Below are 19,322 nucleotides of genomic sequence, written 5' to 3'. Positions count from 1 at the left end.
AAGGAAATATCAGGAATAATATTAAAAACATCATACCAGGTATAGAATAATACAACTGTTCCCAGGTGCTCTCGACATCTCCTGTCCAATGACCTGCATACCGACCATGACTGGCAAAGGTAGATCGAGAAATCACAAAGGGACGTTTTCCTCTAATCTTTATCAAAGCACTGCCATAATAGATGAAAAATTCTCAATTAATTAAAAACATTTTGATTTTGATGCACATTGGCAGCCTACTTCTGTAGTTCATACTCCTTAAACACTTGTTGAGACCCAATTCATTAAGACTGGCTTTTTAATGTCAGTTTTAATGAAGACTGTGCAGGAATTAAATGTTCAGAATTCATCGAAGGGCATTTGTCAGTAGAATCAACCCTCTTAAGCTGTCTATATGAGCACAGAGGTCATAGAAACTTGAATCAAATGATACCCTGATATTTGCAATTCAATGACTTATTCAAGAGAAATCCACATTTTTCTTATTATGTAAATGAGCTGATAAGATCTATGAGTGTGGCAGCGATGTCACTGAAAATATGCCTCTAGAGCTTGTTTTAAATTAAAAGCTATCCAGTATCAAATGTCTTCAGATACAATAATCTTTTCAAATTCCTGTAATTTCTACAACTTGCATCAACTGCTCCTCAGATCTGCTGGTTAACCTATCCTTTGCTTTAAGCATTACAAACTGGTATTTAGTGACTATTCATATAATTCTGAAACCATATCTGCACTATCCTTTGATTTCTACAATCTGAATCTCCTGCTACATGGCTATTTAACTTATTGTCTGCTGTATGTCTTACAATTTGCAATCTAGAGACTGTTCACATTACACTTAATCATCTCTGGAAAAACTCCTGTGGTTTGTACAACCTTTATCTACATCCTGGTTCAGATCTAACATTTTTAAAAAAATCATATAATTTTTATCGAAAAAACAACGTCATTACATTTTCCATTTTCCAAAACGTATCAAAATATTGCCCCGAAAAAGTAACACAGTATTGCTTAACCCCTTCATGACCTTGGGATTTTCCGTTTCTCCGTGTTCGTTTTTCGCTCCCCTCCTTCCCAGAGCCATAACTTTTTTATTTTTCCATCAATATGGCCATGTGAGGGCTTATTTTTTGCGAAACAAGTTGTTCTCACCTACCATCGAAACCTTCAAGAAGAGCCTGAAGACCCACCTCTTCCGACAAGTCTATAACCTGCAGTAACCACCGATCGACCAAACCGCTGCTTGACCAGCTCTACCCTCGCCTACTGTATTCTCACCCATCCCTTGTAGATTGTGAGCCTTCGCGGGCAGGGTCCTCTCTCCTCCTGTACCAGTTGTGACTTGTATTGTTTAAGATTATTGTACTTGTTTTTATTATGTATACCCCTCCTCACATGTAAAACGCCATGGAATAGATGGCGCTATAACAATAAATAATAATAATAATAATACTTTTGAATGACATAATTGGTTTTACCATGTTGTGTACTAGAAAATTGGAAAAAAATTCCAAGTGCGGTGAAATTGCAAAAAAAGTGCAATCCCACACTCGTTTTTTATTTGGCTTTTTTACTAGGTTCACTAAATGCTAAAACTGACCTGCCATTATGATTCTCCAGGTCATTATGAGTTCATAGACACCTAACATGCCTAGGTTTTATCTAAGTGGTGAAAAAAAATCAAAACTTTGCTAAAAAAAAAAAATTTGCACCATTTTTCAATACCTGTAGCGTCTCCATTTTTCATGATCTGGGGTCGAGTAAGAGTTTATTTTTTGCGTGCCGAGATGACGTTTTCAATTATACCATGTTGGTGTAGACAGTGGCGTAACTACCGTGGTCGCAGCGGTCGCCAGTGCGACCGGGCCCGGCAGGTCAGGGGCTCGGGCCCGGCAGGCAGGCTCGGACTGGCAGTGCCTCCCCCCGCTCCAGGGCCTCCCCCCCCTTCCCCGCCGCCGCCGCCGCCGCTGCCTTGAATACTCACCCTGCTCCAGCGATGGTCTCGGCGTCTGCACTGCAGCTCGTTCCTGCTTGAGCGGTCACGTGACACCGCTCATTAAGATCATGAATATGCGCATATTCATGATCTTAATGAACGGAGTCGGGACAGAGCGCGAGGGATGTCGGCACGGCCGTGCAGTGGGAAGACAGGTGAGTATGAGGGACGAGGGACGGGGGGACGGGGGGACGGGGGAACGGGGGGGGGGGATGAAGGAGGACATAAGCCGGCGCGCCGAGCAGGAGCGAAGAGCTAAGCCTGCATACAGGGGGGAATATGAGCCATGCAGGGGGGAATATGAGCCATGCAGGGGGGGATATGAGCCATGCAGGGGGGAATATGAGCCATGCAGGGGGGAATATGAGTCATGCAGGGGAAAATATGAGCCATGCAGGGGGGAATATGAGCCATGCAGGGGGGAATATGAGCCATGCAGGGGGGAATATGAGCCATGCAGGGGGGAATATGAGCCATGCAGGGGGGGGATATGAGCCATGCATACAGGAGGGGTAATATGAGCTATGTATATGGGATAGGAGGGAGATGAGCCATGCATACAGGAGGGGGGTCATTATACAGTATTGAGCATCATGTGTGGCCGTTATACAGTATGCAGCATCATGTGTGGCCATTATACAGTATGGAGCATCATGTGTGGTGGCCGTTATACAGTATTGAGCATCATGTGTGGCCATTATTCTATGGGGGTTACATTGAGTTGTATGGCAGGGCTGCAGGGGGGGGGCCCCATTTGGAAGTTCGCACCGGGGCCCCTAACTTTGTAGTTACGCCACTGGGTGTAGATACGTTCTTTTTACACCCGTTATTGCATTTTAATGCAATGTTGGGGCGACCCAAAAAAGTAATTAGGGCGTTTCGAATTTTTTTCTCGCTACGCCATTTAGCGATCAAGTTAATCCTTTATTTTATTTATAGATCAGGTGATTCTGAACGTGGCGATACTAAACATGTGTAGGTTTGATTTTTTTGTTATGGTTTTATTTTGAATGGGGCGAAAGGGGGGGTGATTTAAACTTTTATATTTTTTTATTTTTTTCACATTTTTTTAACTTTTTTTTTTTACTTTTGCCATGCTTTAATAGCCTCCATGGGAGGCTAGAAGCTGGCACAACTCGATCGGCTCAGCTACATTGCAGTGATCATTAGATCGCTGCTATGTAGCTGAATTGCAGGCTTGCTATGAGCGCCGACCACAGGGTGGCACTCACAGCAAACCAGCATCAGTAACCATAGAGGTCTCAAGGACCTCTATGGTTACTATGCAGATGCATCGCTGACCCCCAATCATGTGACGGGGTCGACAATGCGCTCATTTCTGGCCCGATGGCTGGAAGCGCCGGTTAAATGCCACTGTCAGCGTTTGACAGTGGGATTTAACTAGTTAATAGCGGCGGGTGGATCGCGATTCCACCCGTCGCTATTGTGGGCACATGTCAGCTGTTCAAAACAGCTGACATGTCCCGACTTTGATGCGGGCTCACCACCGGAGCCCGCATCAAAGCTGGGGTTCTGACCTCGAACGTACTATCCCATCCGAGGTCAGAAAGGGGTTAATGCACTATCCATATAAGACAATTTGAAAGTTGCATATTTCTTATGTGGACACTAAGGGTATGTGTCCATGTTCAGGATTGCATCAGGATTTGGTCAGGATTTTATGTCAGTATTTGTAAGCCAAAACCAGGAGTGGGTGATAAATACAGAAGTGGTGCATATGTTTCTATTATACTTTTCCTCTAACTGTTCCACTCCTGGTTTTGGCTTACAAATACTGACATAAAATCCTGACCAAATCCTGATGCAATCCTGAACGTGGACACATACCCTAAGTCAAGCCTTTTGTCAAACTAGATGCAACATGAAGTAACAGTATTTCCTATTTTTAAGCAAAGATAAATTGACAATTTTTACTCCCTCTCTCCTGTAGTATAAAGTATATTTAGATCAAAAAGCTAAATGCAACCTTAATAATTATTTAGATATTTCATAAAAGTGCTAACTACAGTATATCAGCATCATCCGTTCTCTCAGACCTGCCATTTTATTTTCTTTCCAGTGTTTGTCTACAATCTTGGCTCTGTGGCTTCCGGAATGTATTGCTGTGCTAGCTTGCCTGCCATCCATCATGGCCCGTTATTGTGGTCCTTGCTGCAGTGCTATCATAGCCTATCAACCTCGATTCATGTGTACAACCTGACCTGAGGTTTAGTGGATCCTCATCACCAAAAGAGACCTAACAAACTTATCGTTGTTCCCATCACCAATTTTTTAACCATCCCTATACTCCTCTACACCTCTTCATACATCATTATTCGATAAAACCTTTTGGAAGCTCCAAAAGGTTTTGGTTAGTTTAGGCAGCAGCCAGGAGATATGCAAAATCTTTTGGGAATCATTTTTCTGTAGCCTACCAATTTCCTGGGAAAATTGGTAAGTAACGTGCCTTTAAAAAGCATTCAACCCCATGAATTTTTCCACATTTTATTCACATTACACACAGAAATATATATTTTATATAATATTTTATATGTTATGCCAACACAAAGTATTTATGGTTATGGAAAATGGAAATGCTTCATGGTTTTCTAAGTATTTTAAAAATATAAATCTAAAAGATTGAAGTGCATTTATATTCAGCCCCCTTGAGGTAATCCCTTGTAAGACCCCCTTTTACTGAAATTTATGTTTCAAGTCTTTTAGGGTGTTTCTCTACCAGCTATACACATCTAGAGACTGAAATTTCTCCCCATTCTTCTTTGAAAACTAGCTCTAGTTCAGTGAGGTTGGATGGAGAGCATCTGTGAACATCAATTTTCAAGTGTTCCACAGATTCTCAATGGGATTTAGGTCTGGACTTTTACACACATGAATATGCTTTGATCTAAACCATTTTAGCTTTAGCAGTATATTTAAAGGGAATCTATCACCTTATTTTTCCTATCTAAACTATTAATATGAGCATACAGGTTATAGACAGCTATATCTTTATGCCTTATATCAAGATGCCGTGTTGTTGATGAATCATCTTTTATCACTTCATATAAATAACCTCTTCCAGGCTATGGGAAACATGTTGCCTGGAAGATAACTCTGCCAGCAGAGCTTATTTTATATGTACAGGGAGGTAGCTGTGTGATGTGTAATTTCCACTCTCTGATCTCAATACAGAACTCTGTGCGATTATAACTGACACATCTACAGGTTCCTTTCAGTCCTTCAGCTTCCAGCTCACAGGCAGACAGCAGAGCTCAGAGAGAAGCAAAAAATGTGTTTGCAAGAAGACAATTGTAATTTCTCCGGATCTGTGTTAGTCACTTGGCTCACACTGGTAGCTCCCATTTATGTAAAATAAATTCTGCAGGCGGAGTTATCTTCCAGGCAACATCCTCCCCATAGCCTGGAAGAGGTAATTTACATATAAGAGAAACATGAATTTCTCTGGAATAAGACATCAGATCGCACATATCAAGGTGTCTTTTTATTCAGCTTCCTATGACCTACATGCTTATATAGACCGCTCAGGAGGGTTGATTCTAGTGTCTAGTTTCCCTTTAAGGTCGTTGTCCTGCTGGAAGGTGAATCTATGGCCAAGGATTGCCCTGTATTTATCTCCTTTCATGTTTTCATCAACTCTGACCAGCTCTCCTGTTCCTACTAAAGAAAAGCATCCCCACGGGATGATGCCACCACCACCATGTTTGATGTTGGGGATGTTGTTTTCAGGGTGATGTGATGTTAGTTTTCCTCCACGCATAGCTCTTGTATTTAGCCCAAAAGTTCTACTGTGGTCTCATCTGACCTGAACATATTCTTCCACATGCTAGTTGCGTCCCCTACATAGCTTTCTGCAAGCTGCAAACAGGACTTGTTATGGCTTGCTTTCAAAACTGGCTATCTTCTTGACACAAAGATAAGTCTTATTGTACTGAGTATATGACTAATAGTTGTCCTGTGGACAGATTCTGAAACCTGAGCTGTGGATCTCTTCAGTTCCTCCAGAGTGATTATGGGTCACTTGGCTGCTTCTCTAATTTGTACCCTCCTTACTTAAATATATGGCTATGTCTTAGTAGATTTGCAGGTGTGCCTTACTCCTTTCATTTTTGGACTATGGATTGAACAGTGCTCCATGAGATGTTTAAAGCATGTGATGCTTCAAACTCACCTGTGGCGAGTAAAAGGTGTTGGTAATATACAATCATACCTGAAACCAGATAAAAAGGGGAGAAGTTGACTCTATATGTGCATTGTGTGTCTGTATGTGTCACACTAAGCATGGAGAACAGAAAGATGAGAAGAGAACTGTGAGGATTTGAGAACCAAAGTGGATGAACAGTGTCAACAATCTCAAGGTTACAAGTCTAGCTCCAGAGATCTTGATGTACCTTTGTCTACGGTGGGCAACATAATCAAGAAGTTTACAACTCATGGCACTGTAACTAATCTACCTGGACGTGGATGGCAGAGAAAAAATAATGTAAGGTTACAATGCAGGATTTCCATAATGGTAGATAAGCAGTCCCATCAAGTTCCAAAGAAACTCAAGCTATCCTGCAAGCTCAGGGAGAATTAATGTTAGCAGGATCTATCCGTCAACATTTGATTTAAATCAAATGCTATGACAAGAGACCCAGGAGAATCCCACTGCTGATGCAGAAACATAAAACAGCTACACTGCAGTTTGTGAGCAAGCCAAAATCCTTTTGTAAAAGCATCTCATGAACAGATGAGATAAAGATAGGGCTTTTTGGTAAGGCAAGTCATTTTATTTTCTGCACAGGTTGGCACCGAGGACCCCTGAGAAGGTACATTTATAAATAAAAAACTCCCCTGGTACAATTCCATATAACGGACTGCAGGTGTGTAGCGGTGTTGATTATTTTTCTCTTTATTCATGTGCACATCATTTTATTGTTTACCGAAAATGGAATGAGTCCTACAAAGAAAAGAATACAGTACCTACAGTCAAATATGGTGGAGGTTCAAAGATGTTTTTGGATTGTTTTGATGCCTCTGCCACTGGGTGCCTTAATTGTGTGCAAAGCACCATGTGATGTGAAGAATACCAAAGGATTTTGGGTCACAATGTAGCACCCAGTGTCAGAAAGCTGGGTTTGTGTCCTAGGTCATGGATCTTCCAGCAGGACAATGACTTCAAACATACTTCAAGAAGCACCCAGAAATGGATGGAAACAAAGCTCTGGAGAGTTTTGAAGTGGCCAGCAATGGGTCCAGATATAAATCCCATTGAACACCTGTGCAGAAACATTAAAATTGCTGTTGCAAATAGGCACCCTCAAATATGAGAGACATGAAGCAGTTTACAAAAGAAGTGTTCTGTCCTCACTAAATGAGCCGGGCTCATATAGCTATACACGCAGATAGACCGCTATACTGGGGTCCAATAAGAAGACTGTGGTTGAGTCTGTGCTTTTATTGAACGTGATAGTGAATTGGAAACTGGGAACAATCATAAGACATGCAATCAGTGCATGATACAGCATAAATACATATTACACATGTTATAAATTGTGCATGAATGTTTACAAAACTAGTACAAAACTAGTAACTGACCCAGGGGTACGACTGACTAAGCTAGTTTAACATTAGAGCAGAAATTACCTATAGAAAGCATAAATACATACCGGAAAGTCAATTGCAAGGGGACTTTAATGTAGATGTCTCTGCTTGAATGCAGGGTGAAGGGAAATGGAGGCTGAGCTACCATAATGTATTGCAAAGGGGAGGGGAATCAGACATAAGAAATAGAAAATAGAAAATAGGACCATAAACATGACTTTGGCCGCTAGAGGGAGCCAAAACACTACAGACAAAATAAAGATTATTAAACTTCTGAATATGCAAGTTTTTTATATTCGTACTAATGAATAACTGCGGCATTATGCAAAACAAATAATTAGAGGTAACAAATTAGATGTTGGAGACCGTACAAAAGTGGTCCAAAATTCCAGTTGAGAGGTGTAAGTGTTATGATCCAGACCAGGTTTTGATTCCTGTTTTCCCTTTTTTCCGATCTGGTCATGTCAAGAGTTAACCTTTGTCAGCCTCTGTTTGGGTTCAGGTTGGCTATTTATCACCGCTGCTTCCTACAGGTGATGTCAGTTATAGTTTTTGCTTATTACTGCTGTAGCTGACTCTGATTGCTCTGATTTGTCCTGCTGCCTTGCTGTCTGAACAAATGTCTCTTTTTTCTCCTATTCCCATCTTGACTCCATGTTTCCCTTCAGTGTGCTGACTCCTTGGTTTTGACTTGGCTTGTATCCTGACCTGCTTCTGTCTTTTGTCTTTTTGGCTTATCCGCTCCTGACTGTTACTGACTCCCTGGCTTGTCTCTGACCATGAGTTTGCTTATTCCTTTGGTACTGCGCTACAGTCTAGGATTTGACCCGGCTAACTTGACTATTCTGCTGCCACCTGTGGTAGCCTCACTGCGGCACTGCAGGCCAGCTCTGTTTAGATACAGTCCTGCTTCCACTCTACTGCCATCTAGTGGACCCTGCACCTACCTGCATTGCAGCAGCGTGACAGAAGCTTGTTGATGGATATAGGAAGCTTTTGATTGCAGTTATTTATTCCTAAGGGTGTGCAACCAAATTTTTGGAACTTTTGGCCCATTTTTTGATGTTTTGTGTGAAATTATGTTCAACTTGTTTTTTTCCCTGTTTTTTTGTGTAGTTCCACTACACACAAAGGAAATAAATATGTGTATAACAAAACATGTAATTTCAATATTTTTCTGGGAGAAATACTTCATTTTCTGGACCATTTTCAAAGGTGTCAACACTTTTGGACATGACTGTATCAACTCCTTAACAGTTCATAAATACTTGCTATTTTGTGTTGATTTATCACGTAGAATCCCAATAAAATACATTTACTTTTGTGATTATAACGTGAAAAAATGAGAAAAACGTCATTATGAATGCTTTTTCAAAGCACTGTAAAACCCATTATGCATTTTATTATCTCAAAAGCTTAGATATTGAATCTGTGGTCTAATCAGGTTGGAAATGCTACATGGTATTACCATGAAAAACCAAAAGGTATGAAATGGGATATACATATAAAGGTGCGGCCTGCCTTTCTCTTGATCTGGGCATTATTGATGTGGTTTCCCTTGGCTGTGTGTCCACTAGTTGGGCTCAGTCCTTCTCAGCCCTTATCTACATACTGTACATATCACTTGACAAACTGTAAGGTTTTTAACATTAGACTTAGGACTGTGCCAATTATGGTCACCGTGGAGTGGTGCAGCTGGCTTTTGCATTTTTTAAATCAAAAAACATGTTAACTATAAGTACCATTTATTATTTTCATGCACCCTGCTATTTATTTATTTACTGAAGGGTATTCAATCATTATGTTTCTGTCTTTGTTTTTTTCATGGTATTACCATGGGTTTAGTTTATGTTATGTAGAAGATTTTCTTTCCATATCTCGATAACTTACTTATGAGATGCTATGGCTTCATGGAACCCGTACATGTTATGAAGGTTGTAGTGTGATGAGAGATATTGGTTACTGGAAGCACAGATAGTAGTATCCCTTAGTACACCTCCTACTACCCCTGTAATTAAAGTGAATAGAGAAAAATTAGTGTAAGATACTTGTCAACTATTTCCAACCAGTTCTCACACCTATTTTATTTGTATAAAAATGAGATATAAGTATATGCACCACACGCTGCAAGATAATTTTCACTGCCCTATGTAGGAGAAATAGGCCAAGGGAGCAAGTATGTGCTTCCTAGAGGTATGGTGTCTTATAGAGAGTCATTCATTATTCACTAACATCCTCACAAGGAGTAACTTATGGCACTTTTCAGTTTTTATGTCATCAAACTTCCAGGCAGTCCTGTATTGTGGAGAATGAACAACCAATATAGCCCAATATAAACATTGTAGCCCCCTAATAAATACAATGAGAGATAATTACTGTCTCCAATTATATAATTTTAGTGCCTAATATAAAAAAGCACAATCTTATTTACATATGTTGTTGAAATCTAAGATCTCAATCGTACAGTTTGACCAAAAGTTTTGCATTTTGGTTTAAAAGTGGGATTACTTCTGTCTGGTTGTTGTGGTGCCATTTTCCTGGTGATTTTAGTAAATCGGAGAAAATTGTTGTCAGTTATAAGGATGAAAATTGTGTATCACACTGTTTTATTTCTTTAGGTGTCAGTTTTCAACATTTTTTGGGCTAAATATTTCGCATATTTTGTCATGGGTAGTCAAATTTTTGGGTAGTCAATTTTTTTTTGTTTGTGTCTGTTTAGTTTAACCCCTTCAAGACCCAGCCTATTTTGACCTTAAAGACCTTGCCGTTTTTTGCAATTCTGACCAGTGTCCCTTTATGAGGTAATAACTCAGGAACGCTTCAACGGATCCTAGCGGTTCTGAGATTGTTTTTTCGTGACATATTGGGCTTCATGTTAGTGGTAAATTTAGGTCAATAAATTCTGCATTTATTTGTGATAAACACGGAAATTTGGCGAAAATTTTGAAAATTTCGCAATTTTCACATTTTGAATTTTTATTCTGTTAAACCAGAGAGATATGTGACACAAAATAGTTAATAAATAACATTTCCCACATGTTTACTTTACATCAGCACAATTTTGGAAACAAAATTTTTTTTTGTTAGGAAGTTATAAGGGTTAAAATTCGACCAGCGATTTGTCATTTTTACAACGAAATTTACAAAACCATTTTTTTTAGGGACCACCTCACATTTGAAGTCAGTTTGAGGGGTCTATTTGGCTGAAAATACCCAAAAGTTACACCATTCTAAAAACTGCACCCCTCAAGGTACTCAAAACCACATTCAAGAAGTTTATTAACCCTTCAGGTGCTTCACAGCAGCAGAAGCAACATGGAAGGAAAAAATGAACATTTAACTTTTTAGTCACAAAAATTATCTTTTAGCAACAATTTTTTTATTTTCCCAATGGTAAAAGGAGAAACTGAACCACGAAAGTTGTTGTCCAATTTGTTCTGAGTACGCTGATACCTCATATGTGGGGGTAAACCACTGTTTTGGCGCACGGCAGGGCTTGGAAGGGAAGGAGCGCCATTTGACTTTTTGAATCAAAAATTGGCTGCACTCTTTAGCGGACACCATGTCACGTTTGGAGAGCCCCCGTGTGCCTAAAAATTGGAGCTCCCCCACAAGTGACCCCATTTTGGAAACTAGACGCCCCAAGGAACTTATCTAGATGCATAGTGAGCACTTTGAACCCCCAGGTGCTTCACAAATTGATCCGTAAAAATGAAAAAGTACTTTTTTTTCACAAAAAAATTCTTTTAGCCTCAATTTTTTCATTTTCACATGGGCAACAGGATAAAATGGATCCTAAAATGTGTTGGGCAATTTCTCCTGAGTACACCAATACCTCACATGTGGAGGTAAACCACTGTTTGGGCACATGGTAAGGCTCGGAAGGGAAGGAGCGCCATTTGACTTTTTGAATGAAAAATTATTTCCATCGTTAGCGGACACCATGTCGCGTTTGGATAGCTCCTGTGTGCCTAAACATTGGCGCTCCCCCACAAGTGACCCCATTTTGGAAACTAGACCCCCCAAGGAACTAATTTAGATGCCTAGTGAGCACTTTAAACCCTCAGGTGCTTCACAAATTGATCTGTAAAAATGAAAAAGTAATTTTTTTTCACAAAAAAATTCTTTTCGCCTCAATTTTTTCATTTTCACATGGGCAGTAGGATAAAATGGATCATAAAATTTGTTGGGCAATTTCTCCCGAGTACGCCGATACCTCATATGTGGGGGTAAACCACTGTTTGGGCACTCGGCAGGGCTCGGAAGAGAAGGCGCGCCATTTGACTTTTTGAATGGAAAATTAGCTCCAATTGTTAGCGGACACCATGTCGCGTTTGGAGAGCCCCTGTGTGCCTAAACATTGGAGCTCCCGCACAAGTGACCCCATTTTGGAAACTAGACCCCCCAGGGAACTTATCTAGATGCATATTGAGCACTTTAAACCCCCAGGTGCTTCACAGAAGTTTATAACGCAGAGCCATGAAAATAAAAAATAATTTTTCTTTCCTCAAAAATTATTTTTTAGCCTGGAATTTCCTATTTTGCCAAGGATAATAGGAGAAATTGGACCCCAAATATTGTTGTCCAGTTTGTCCTGAGTACGCTGATACCCCATATGTGGGGGTAAACCACTGTTTGGGCGCACGGCAGGGCTCGGAAGGGATGGCACGCCATTTGGCTTTTTAAATGGAAAATTAGCTCCAATCATTAGCGGACACCATGTCACGTTTGGAGAGCCCCTGTGTGCCTAAACATTGGAGATCCCCCAGAAATGACACCATTTTAGAAACTAGACCCCCAAAGGAACTAATCTAGATGTGTGGTGAGGACTTTGAACCCCCAAGTGCTTCACAGAAGTTTATAACGCAGAGCCATGAAAATAAAAAAAAAAATTATTTTCTCAAAAATGATTATTTAGCCTGCAATTTTTTATTTTCCCAAGGGTAACAGGAGAAATTTGACCCCAAAAGTTGTTGTCCAGTTTCTCCTGAGTACGCTGATATCCCATATGTGGGGGTAAATCACTGTTTGGGCACATGCCGGGGCTCGGAAGTGAAGTAGTGACGTTTTGAAATGCAGACTTTGATGGAATGCTCTGTGGGCGTCACGTTGCGTTTGCAGAGCCCCTGATGTGGCTTAACAGTAGAAACCCCCCACAAGTGACCCCATTTTGGAAACTAGACCCCCAAAGGAACTTATCTAGATGTGTGGTGAGCACTTTGAACCCCCAAGTGCTTCATAGAAGTTTATAATGCAGAGCCGTGAAAATAATAAATACGTTTTCTTTCCTCAAAAATAATTATTTAGCCCAGAATTTTTTATTTTCCCAAGGGTAACAGGAGAAATTTGACCCCAATATTTGTTGTCCAGTTTCTCCTGAGTACGGTGATACCCCATATGTGGGGGTAAACTACTGTTTGGGCACATGCCGGGGCTTGGAATTGAAGTAGTGACGTTTTGAAATGCAGACTTTGATGGAATGCTCTGCGGGCGTCACGTTGCGTTTGCAGAGCCCCTGATGTGCCTAAACAGTAGAAACCCCCCACAAGTGACCCCATTTTGGAAACTAGACCCTGAAAGGAACTTATCTAGATGTGTGGTGAGCACTTTGAACCCCCAAGTGCTTCATAGAAGTTTATAATGCAGAGCCGTGAAAATAATAAATACGTTTTCTTTCCTCAAAAATAATTATTTAGCCCAGAATTTTTTATTTTCCCAAGGGTTACAGGAGAAATTGGACCCCAAAAGTTGTTGTCCAGTTTCTCCTGAGTACGCTGATACCCCATATGTGGGGGTAAACCACTGTTTGGGCACACGTCGGGGTTCAGAAGGGAAGTAGTGACTTTTGAAATGCAGACTTTGATGGAATGGTCTGCGGGTGTCACGTTGCGTTTGCAGAGCCCCTGGTGTGCCTAAACAGTAGAAACCCCCCACAAGTGACCCCATTTTAGAAACTAGACCCCCCAAGGAACTTATCTAGATATGTGGTGAGCACTTTGAACCCCCAAGTGCTTCACAGACGTTTACAACGCAGAGCCGTGAAAATAAAAAATCATTTTTCTTTCCTTAAAAATTATGTTTTAGCAAGCATTTTTTTAGATTCACAAGGGTAACAGGAGAAATTGGACCCCAGTAATTGTTGCGCAGTTTGTCCTGAGTATGCTGGTACCCCATATGTGGGGGTAAACCACTGTTTGGGCACACGTCAGGGCTCGGAAGTGAGGGAGCACCATTTGACTTTTTGAATACGAGATTGGCTGGAATCAATGGTGGCGCCATGTTGCGTTTGGAGACCCCTGATGTGCCTAAACAGTGGTAACCCCTCAATTCTAACTCCAACACTAACCCCAACACACCCCTAACCCTAATCCCAACTGTAGCCATAATCCTAATCACAACCCTAACCCCAACACACCCCTAACCACAACACTAACCCCAACACACCCCTAACCCTAACCACAACCCTAATTCCAACCCTAACCCTAAGGTTATGTGCCCACGTTGCGGATTCGTGTGAGATATTTCCGCACCATTTTTGAAAAATCTGCGGGTAAAAGGCACTGTGTTTTACCTGCGGATTTTCCGCGGATTTCCAGTGTTTTTTGTGCGGATTTCACCTGCGGATTCCTATTGAGGAACAGGTGTAAAACGCTGCGGAATCCGCACAAAGAATTGACATGCTGCGGAAAATACAACGCAGCGTTCCCGCACGGTATTTTCCGCACCATGGGCACAGCGGATTTGGTTTTTCATATGTTTACATGGTACTGTAAACCTGATGGAACACTGCTGCGAATCCGCAGCCAAATCCGCACCGTGTGCACATAGCCTAATTCTAAAGGTATGTGCACACGCTGCGGAAAACGCTGCGGATCCGCAGCAGTTTCCCATGAGTTTACAGTTCAATGCAAACCTATGGAAAACAAAAATCGCTGTACACATGCTGCGGAAAAACTGCACGGAAACGCAGCGGTTTACATTCCGCAGCATGTCACTTCTTTGTGCGGATTCCGCAGCGGTTTTACAACTGCTCCAATAGAAAATCGCAATTGTAAAACCGCAGTGAAATGCGCAGAAAAAAACGCGGTAAATCCGCCATAAATCCGCAGCGGTTTAGCACTGCGGATTTATCAAATCCGCAGCGGAAAAATCCACAGAGGAACAGAATACGTGTGCACATTCCTAACCCTAACCCTAGCCCTAACCCTAGCCCTAACCCTACCCCTAACCCTAACCCTACCCCTAACCCTACCCCTAACCCTAACCCTAGCCCTACCCCTAACCCTACCCCTAACCCTACCCCTAACCCTAACCCTACCCCTAACCCTACCCCTAACCCTAACCCTATTCTAACATTAGTGGAAAAAAAAAAATTTCTTTATTTTTTTTATTGTCCCTACCTATGGGGGTGACAAAGGGGGGGGGTCATTTATTATTTTTTTTATTTTGATCACTGAGATAGATTATATCTCAGTGATCAAAATGCACTTTGGAACGAATCTGCCGGCCGGCAGATTCGGCGGGCGCACTGCGCATGCGCCCGCCATTTTGGAAGATGGCGGCGCCCGGGAGAAGACGGACGGGACCACGGCTGGATCGGTAAGTATGATAGGGTGGGGGGGGGACCACGGGGGGGGGATCGGAGCACGGGGGGGGGAATCGGAGCGCGGGAGGGGTGGAACGGAGCGCGGGGGCGTGGAACGGAGCACGGGGGGGCTGGAACGGAGCACGGGGGGGTGGAACGGAGCACGGGGGGGGTGGATCGGAGTGCAGGGGGGGTGATTGGAGCACGGGGGGGTGATTGGAGCACGGGGGGAGCGGACACGAGCACGGGGGGGAGCGGAGCACTGGACGGAGGGGAGCCGGAGCAGTGTACCGGCCAGATCGGGGGGGTGGGGGGGCGATCGGAGGGGTGGGGTGGGGGCACACTAGTATTTCCAGCCATGGCCGATGATATTGCAGCATCGGCCATGGCTGGATTGTAATATTTCACCCGTTATAATGGGTGAAATATTACAAATCGCTCTGATTGGCAGTTTCACTTTCAACAGCCAATCAGAGCGATCGTAGCCACGAGGGGGTGAAGCCACCCCCCCTGGGCTAAACTACCACTCCCCCTGTCCCTGCAGATCGGGTGAAATGGGAGTTAACCCTTTCACCCGGTCTGCAGGGACGCGATCTTTCCATGACGCCACATAGGCGTCATGGGTCGGATTGGCACCGACTTTCATGACGCCTACGTGGCGTCAAAGGTCGGGAAGGGGTTAAAATATCGCAAAGACGAAGCCAAAATTATCACCAGATGTCAGGAAAATTATTATTCTGAGAGCGAAGTCAGGCAAAAGCCAAAAAGAGGGAGCTATGGAATTCAACTGTTCTCAGAGTCAAGAGTCACATATAACAAAGAAAGAAAAAGAAAAAAAGAAGGTCATGGAACAGCTGACAAACCTAGAATTGGACGACCACAGAAAACTTCATCCAAAGTTCATCACATTAAAGTAAGAATCTGATGTCATAAAAGTGCTGTACAAATTTTGCACAAAATGAACAAAGAATATGAAGTGAAAGTGAGTCACCACACTGTGGCATGATGGCTAGGAGCAGTAGAGTTGAATGCACGGGTTCCAGTCAAGAAGCCTTTCATCTCTGCAAAGAACTGGAAGGTCCAGCTTGAGTTTGCCAAAGAATACAGCCAATGGAAAGTGTCAGACTGGTTCAAGGCAGGGATGGTAAATCTTTTTTCTGCCAAGTGCCATTTGAATTTTTATAGCACCCTTCAGGGGCCGTACTAATTCCGCCCATAAAGTACGCTTTGATGCTAGCACTTGTGTCAGGATATAATCTTTCCTTGCACGTGCCTCAGCGTTTAGTTGTGAACACTGCATACACCTGCTCACAGAGCAGGAAGACAGTAATGGGCCAGCTGCCATCAAAATACAGCTGCCAGCCCAAGTACTGCAGTCACTAGGAATCTACCAGGGGGCTGGATAAAAGGTCATTGAGGGCCATAAACGGCCCTCGCGCCTGAGGTTCCCCACTCCTAGTGTAAGGTGTTGTGGTCAGATGAATCCAAGTTCAATCTGCTTGGTAGTGATAGCAAGTAATATATATACTACCCAATTAGAAAACGTAATGATGTAATGTAACAAACACCTACAGTGAAACATGGTGGTGGCAATGTTATGCTTTGCGGCTGCTTTTTTGCATCTGCCATTGGCCCTTTGCATAGAATTGATGAAAATATAAACGCTACCATGTACAAGGATATACTGGAGAATGTAATGCTTCCACATGGTAAAACCAAAGTAGGCAGGAGCTTGAAATTCCAGCAAGACAATGATCCTAAGCACACATCCAATTTAGTGAAAAAATGGGTTAGCAAAGAAAAACGTTCACCTGTTGTAATGACCAAGCCAATCACCTGCTTTAAACCCGATAGCATACCTTTGGGATGAGTTAGAGAGACGAGTTGGGACCCATACCCATAGCAATAAAATTAAAATCTTGCATTATGATAACTTCTTGCACTTTCAATTCATCACCAGGAAAATGGCATCACAACAACCAAACAGATGTTATCACACTTTTAAAAAAAAGCAAAACTTTTGATTGCTACTGTATATGAAACCTATGTATCTATTTAGAGGTTTCACATATGTATGGGGTTTCAGAGTTTTAGGCCCCCTTCACATATCCGTATAAAACCGCTACCTGAAAAAACAGTACCAGTGTCATCAGTGTTTAGTATCAGTGTGCCATCAATACGTCATCAGTGTGCCATCCATGTTTTTACGGTGTGCATAAATAAAGAATGTGTCCATCGTCTGTGTGAAAACACAGACATGTAAGGATCACCATAGGTTATAATTAGTGATGAGCGAGTGTACTCGTTGCTCGGGTTTTCCCGAGCACGCTCGGGTGGTCTCCGAGTATTTGTTAGTGTTCGGAGATTTAGTTTTCATCACTGAAGCTGAATGATTTACATCTGTTAGCCAGCTTGATTACATGTGGGGATTCCCTAGCAACTAGGCAACCCCCACATGTACTCAGGCTGGGTAGTAACAAACTACTAGCAAATACTCGGAGATCACCGGAGCGTGCTCGGGGAAACCCGAGCCATGAGTACACTCTCTCATCACTAGTTATAATGGGTACAAGGGGTATCTGTACTGTAAACATGTACATGTGAAAGGGGCCTATGGAGGTTTTTTTATATTAGCTGCTAAAATATTATCACTGGAGACAGTGGGGATAATTACTTATTCAGTGATGCAATGAAGTCCGGAGCTGTACGTTCTCCACCGTCTCCTAATCTCTAAAGCTACTTATTATACTTCCAGTTGTACCAGTGTGCATCAATAGAGAGGAGCCAGATAGGAGACCATGCCTGCCCACTGTGTGCATGTTTACAATGGACTGTGTGAGCGTGTAGCACAGCCAGGTTCGGTGCGCATCCACACACAGGGAAGAATTCACTCTAGAGAGCGAGAGCTGTCCATCAGAAACAGCGGAAGTCCACAAAATGCAAAATGAGGGACGTAACCGTTTACCAAGCTCTTAACCAAACCAAGGCACCAGTTTAAAATGCATCTTGGGGGTGACAGTCTAGAAGCTAAAAATTAGTCGATATGTAATTGTGAAACCTCATTTGAAAAAGAAATACATTATTCCACCAGTGCTGCACTTTATATTGAAATTTATGTGTTCCCGAACTTTATAGTGTGAAACTTACTTGGGACATATGGAGGATTTTCAAATGTGTCATTTGGGCAGTTATCCACAGAACCATGTACGTTGTTAGCTGGTTCATTCATATCCTGTGACAAAAAATATGTATTAAGACTTTGGATCCTGTGAAGAGCATACCGTAATTAATGTCTAGATTTTTTTCAACTATTAATACATTTTGCCATGGGAGGGTAGTCATTCTGTTTGTTGCCATCCTACATGTATGGCATGATTTGGGCAATGCTTACTAGGAAGGATATGCAGAATATGTCCCTCCTCCAGAAGAGCTCCCTGATGTATGGATATTTATATAAGATTAGTACCGTCAACAGGCATCTCATAGATAAGGCATCTCAAACATCCAATCAGAACCCTACTTTACATACAAAATCGGCAATAGCTCCAAAATATTTATGTTTATGGATGAATGTTTCTGGTTTAGCTGTCAATACAATCATGTTTCAAGGTTATTTGAAAGGTTGATCATTCACTTGGAGGTGGTACTAAACAGACACTCTCTTACTTCTGGATAAAAAAAAATCTTTTTTTATATGAATTTCTAGGCATATGGAGGTGCAGTATCCACCACATGCACTACAAATAGAACAAAAATATGCTATGTATGATCTGTCCAAAAAATCTTAAAACATATGTTTATGGTATATGTCAGTTTTTGTATGTAACCCCTTCATGACCGGGCGACTTTCAGGGTTTTTTCATCTTCGTTTTTCCCACCCCTCCTTCTAAGGCTGGAGTCAGACACAATGTATAAAAAATCTGTCCAATTTTGTCTGCTTAGAATCGCACAAATGTTCTCCGCATGGTGATGCGTATGTCATTCGTATGCAATGCCAGGATGCATTTTTTTCTTAAAAAAGTATCCGTGTGTCATCCGTATGTCATCTGTATGGTGAGATTTTCTCACACACTTGCAAAATGAGCAAATAATGGCTGAGCCTTTCCTGTCACCTGCCAATGCCTGAGAATTTCT

At 42.1% G+C, this 19,322-nt stretch overlaps 1 protein-coding gene across 2 annotated transcripts in view; it reads right to left on the bottom strand.

The window, feature by feature from the left end:
• The window catches only part of LOC138665170 (lysosomal alpha-glucosidase-like), a 194,723-nt gene that overhangs the window by 45,911 nt on the left and 129,490 nt on the right, over nt 1-19,322 (bottom strand). For both annotated transcript variants that reach the window (XM_069752430.1, XM_069752431.1), the window contains exons 11-13: nt 18,336-18,420; nt 9,494-9,611; nt 37-170 (exon numbers count right to left, since the gene is read on the bottom strand). In XM_069752430.1, the coding sequence (XP_069608531.1) occupies nt 37-170; nt 9,494-9,611; nt 18,336-18,420 (337 nt within the window). The remainder of the gene's footprint in view (nt 1-36; nt 171-9,493; nt 9,612-18,335; nt 18,421-19,322) is intronic.

Source organism: Ranitomeya imitator, chromosome 2 (assembly GCF_032444005.1).
Source record: "Ranitomeya imitator isolate aRanImi1 chromosome 2, aRanImi1.pri, whole genome shotgun sequence".
NCBI lineage: Eukaryota > Metazoa > Chordata > Amphibia > Anura > Dendrobatidae > Ranitomeya > Ranitomeya imitator.
This window is presented reverse-complemented; position numbering and strand designations above follow the sequence as displayed.